The 4,454-nt window shown below is 37.5% G+C and overlaps 3 protein-coding genes across 3 annotated transcripts in view; 2 read left to right on the top strand and 1 right to left on the bottom strand.

Moving 5' to 3' along the window:
- Window positions 1-92: 92 nt before the first annotated feature.
- LOC113464692 (protein odd-skipped-like) lies at window positions 93-1,655 on the bottom strand (the record flags this gene model as incomplete). Its single annotated transcript, XM_026815910.1, has 1 exon — window positions 93-1,655. A coding segment is annotated over one exon (561 nt), but the record flags the coding sequence as incomplete, so codon positions are not given.
- A 922-nt stretch (window positions 1,656-2,577) lies between these two features.
- On the top strand, window positions 2,578-4,100 carry LOC108627936 (spliceosome-associated protein CWC15 homolog). The gene is made up of 4 exons (XM_026815737.1): window positions 2,578-2,648; window positions 2,725-2,882; window positions 3,264-3,570; window positions 3,687-4,100. The coding sequence occupies exons 2-4, from the start codon at window positions 2,752-2,754 to the stop codon at window positions 3,927-3,929; spliced, it is 681 nt and encodes a 226-aa protein (XP_026671538.1). The 5' UTR covers window positions 2,578-2,648; window positions 2,725-2,751; the 3' UTR covers window positions 3,930-4,100.
- Window positions 4,101-4,154: 54 nt separating this feature from the next.
- Window positions 4,155-4,454, top strand: part of LOC108627612 (spliceosome-associated protein CWC15 homolog) — a 1,769-nt gene continuing 1,469 nt past the window's right edge. The window contains exon 1 of the mRNA XM_018028922.2: window positions 4,155-4,170. Coding sequence (XP_017884411.1) covers window positions 4,155-4,170 — 16 coding nt within the window. The remainder of the gene's footprint in view (window positions 4,171-4,454) is intronic.

The following is a 4,454-nucleotide window of genomic DNA, read 5'->3' as shown; positions in this document are numbered from 1 at the left end:
TAATATTTAAATAAACTTTAAGAATGTAAGTCCGAACTGATAACAGCATCTAAAAAAATTAAGTTATCAATTTACTAAGTCCTGCGCAAAAATTAAATAACAAACGTTTATTAATTCTTATTTATATGCTAAATGCGATTTGATCAAAGTACTATACAAAGTTTATCATAATTTCTAACAAAATTAACAGAGGTTTGTGAAAGACTTATTTGTTATATGTATAATGGAGAGATTTCTGGTTTCTGAACTTCAAACTTTGTGAATGCGCACGCGGTTATGCAAAAGTCTAAGAACCTTATTCTTTCGCAAAGACGAAAGTAATCTAGGACTAGAGGTTTCGTAACATTAACAATAATGACGATAATAATAAGGCAAGGATATCGGTATCAATTATAACGTAATCGAATAATACTAACTGTATGTAATAGTTAATAGTATGATAATGGCAAGATACACGCGGATAGAAAATAGTCATTCCTTTCTCGACAGTATATTCAACATTTTTTCGATCGCTCAGTCGTTAGAATTAATTTGTTAATCAACATACGTCAACGAGCAACTTCAACTTTTCTTAGAACATTTGTTTCGATTTTTTACTTTTCCACGGTAAATAATGTATTAAGCTCATTCGAGATCATGTTGATTGAATTTTTACAACGAAGTATTATCCATTAACTCAAACTAGATCGACCAATTTAAAAAAAGTTATTCCATAGTTGGCAGTGGATGCATAAAATATTTTAATCAGCCGTTTTTAGGTCTTTTACTACTATCGATCCCCCTTTAAATATTTTGTTTATCTTTAATTATTTTATCACCGGCAATACGTAAACGCATCAAGTCTATCAATCATTGATATGAAATAGTTGAATATGTTGATTCAACATCATTTAAGCTTATAAAAAAAATAGACTGAGAATTCGTATGCAAACCAAACATTTATATGAATTCAATTCTTGCATCATTCACGCATTTTAATACCTTGCAGATTTTGATATTACACATTATCCATAAATGCAAAAAATCCGCAGTCTACTAATAAATAAAATTGTGTATCTGCGAACTGATGAAAAAACCAAGCCTCTAAAACACCACTAAACCAACGTGGAGAGTTCGTGGGGACTGTTTGTGGTCGCCGCGCTGCTCAGATCGAGAGTGGCCGCCGGTAGTCCAGGGCTAACACTGCCCGTCGCCTCTCGGGGCAAATGCTGCGATCTGTTCAGTTTATTTCCAGGACTCGGCGGCGACCTGTCCGCTGGCGTGTCCGGCGGTGTTACCACATTCCTATGCCCGCTGACATTCAGATGATTGTGCGTCGCCGCGATCGGCGCCGGCGACGAGAGTAACAAAGGAGGTGGTGACATCGACACGTGCCGATGGTGATGATGATGGTGATAATGCTGGTACTGCGGACCGCGAGCGTGCGTCGCGTGGCTACTGGCGTTCGGTTGGCTCGTCACAGGACCGATTTTCGTCGGACACCCGGCGTGGTGGATGGCCAACGGACCGCGAAGTTGATGTTGCTGTTGCTGCTGCTGGCTCTGGTGTTGCTGTAGCTGCTGCTGTCGTTGCAACTGTACCGCTGCCTCGCACTGTTCGCGAGCCAACGCTTTCACGGCGTTCGTCTTCTCCTGTAAACAAAATGTAACAGTTGATTAATATCTTTTGAAAGTGAAAAGTAGCTTCTAGAGCGACAATCGAATGAGAATGAAAAAAGCAAATTAAAAGATTATATTATGAAACAAGATTTCAGCATTCCGAAATTCGATGTTTAGTATAGTAAAGGAGTATTCCCACAATCCGACAGCCATGGGATAACTGTCGGACGCGACAGCTTGAAAACGAGCGAAATCAGGGCTGTAGTCGGTAGGATAGAGTATACGGAAAAGCGTGTAAAAGCAGAAGGGTCATGGAGCCCCGGTCGAAAAGGACTTCGAATCTGCAGACTGACCATCCGCTGTTTGGGGTCGACTAGTCGCTTGGTGATCGGACAGCGACAGTTTCGGAACGAAACCAAGGAAAACCTACCCTGCGATTCCTTCAGACAGACCCTTGTAGTAGATTGTTAGTTAATAATTATTTCAACCGAGAAAAAGAACGCCGAGGCAAATTATAATGCGAATAAGAATATGATAATACGAATCATTGATGCGAAGCAAATATACGTATATTGTAATTTGCATGATGTTAATAAATAATGTTTATATACGGGAATACTCCTTAACGCGGAACATACATTAGCCCGGCTATTTTTCATAGGATTTGGTNTTTATTTGGTTTTTTTTATTTGTCTGCCATGATGAAAGGGCACAAATACTTATAAAAACAAACAACTTGTTGACGTATGTAACTTATTGTTACCTAAACAAAACACCTACAGAATGCAAAAGATACTAAATTGCTGCCGCTAGCCACTGTGCANCAGGGATCTCGTATCTTTCCGTACACGCCGGAAAGTGGGGACGACGCGACCATGGTGGGGACCAATAGTTGGTGGGGGTATGCACTGATTTTCACGGTACCGCTGCGGAGAGCTTCGCGAACGCGCATGAGCACGCATGAGGGGAATAGTAGTGGGGATCGAAATACGGGCGAAAAATAGGGGAAGCGAGCCGTGTACGGATGGACACGAGATCCCTGCCTGGTGGGTAGGTCCATGGTTTTGTTTTGAAAACTTGTAGAACGTAAATAGATAAAAGTACAATATAATTGAGTTTTATATAGAAATATAGTAAGCAATCATTGAATAAAATGACCACTGCTGCGAGACCCACGTTTGAACCTGCTAGAGGAGGACAAGGACGCGGTGAAAAAGATTTAAGTGCTATATCAAAACAATATAGCAGCAGAGATTTACCGTCTCACACGAAACTTAAATACAGGTATTAACATTTAGCCTTATAATATTTTCAACAATTGTGTATCCATCTTTGGTTCTGTATAAACAAGTTTGCCTTTAATCATCGCGATTTAGAGTATAACAGAACATAACCTGTTTTACTCGTAGCAGTTAATCGTCTGGAATCTTGTTTTTACTGACTTCCTTTGCATGTTGGTCTCTTTAAATCCACGTAGTTCTTTTGTATTGAAAAACCTCAACAAATTCTTGAATATTCTTTTAAGGTTCTAGACTATGTTCCAATAATTTTCATTATTATGTGTTATCTTAATTTTCTTAAGCAAGTCAGAGATAAGAAATAAGAAAAATAGCTTGTGTCGAAAATAACTCATACAGGTGAAGAGTTAAATAATTTCCGTTTCAGAGAACATGGACAGGGAACGATAGAAGAACTCCGGAGCCGTGATTTTCGGAAGGAGTTGGAAGAACGTGAACGTGAAAGGGAAAAGGACAAGAGCTCTAGCCGGCGTATGATAGAAGCACCTCGTGATAGTTCCACGACTAGTGCTAAGAGACAAAAACTCGATCAAGTGCCTACCGCGAGTTTAGATGCAGATGATCCTCTTGACGATGACGACTCTGAATCAGAGAGCGACGAGGATGATACTGCTGCACTTTTAGCTGAATTGCAACGTATAAAAAAAGAAAGAGCAGCAGAACAAGCTAAAAAGGTACGAATTTAAATTGTTTTATATAACCAATTTCTATTTTGTTTCAGTCCATGAATATGAATATTTCCAGCTTTGTTTTTGATATGTGTTGAAACTTCTATGCTATTCTTTTTTAGGAAATGGAGAAACGGCAGGAGGAGGAAAGAATCCGAATGGAAAATATTCTTTCTGGTAATCCTCTGCTAAATTATTCTTCACAAAGTGGAAGAACAGATATGAAAGTCAGACGGCGATGGGATGATGATGTCGTATTCAAAAATTGTGCTCGTTCGGAACCGAAACAAAAACATGATGTATTCATAAACGATTCATTAAGAAGCGAGTTTCACCGTAAATTCATGGAAAAATACGTTAAGTGAATAAATTCTCACGAACATTATATATTATGTTTGTAAATAGTTTTAAGTTAATACTGACATATTATTTGTAAAGTATCGTACAATAGGAAGTAACAAAGGAGTTATTATTCCAAATTCAAGTTGTGACTCCATGAGATAATTGACTGTATAAACACAGAGATTATTAAGCTACATAATTCTACGAATTAATCGCAAATCTGAGTTATAAATAAGCGCAATATTTGAATGTACCTTTCAATAGGTAGATTCGTGCTACATAAGTCATATACTGTTTAGGCACGTTGAATCTTACATTATTTTTTGTCATAGCCAAGCTTAAATAAGAAATCTCACAGTACTTAATTGAAGTATATTGATCAAAATAATCAAATTTTATATGAAAAATCTCAAGAAATTATTTAAACACATCACAACAGCTAAGAATTAAAAATAATACATATCATCTAATTCATACTTATTAGAGAAATCCAATTGAAAAAGAAGTTGAACTCTAAAAATAAGCGTACAAATAATTGAAGTTGGAGT

Source organism: Ceratina calcarata, unplaced genomic scaffold (genome assembly GCF_001652005.2).
Source record: "Ceratina calcarata isolate Rehan_Ccalc_2016 unplaced genomic scaffold, ASM165200v1 scaffold48.2, whole genome shotgun sequence".
Taxonomy (NCBI): Eukaryota; Metazoa; Arthropoda; class Insecta; order Hymenoptera; family Apidae; genus Ceratina; species Ceratina calcarata.
This window is presented reverse-complemented; position numbering and strand designations above follow the sequence as displayed.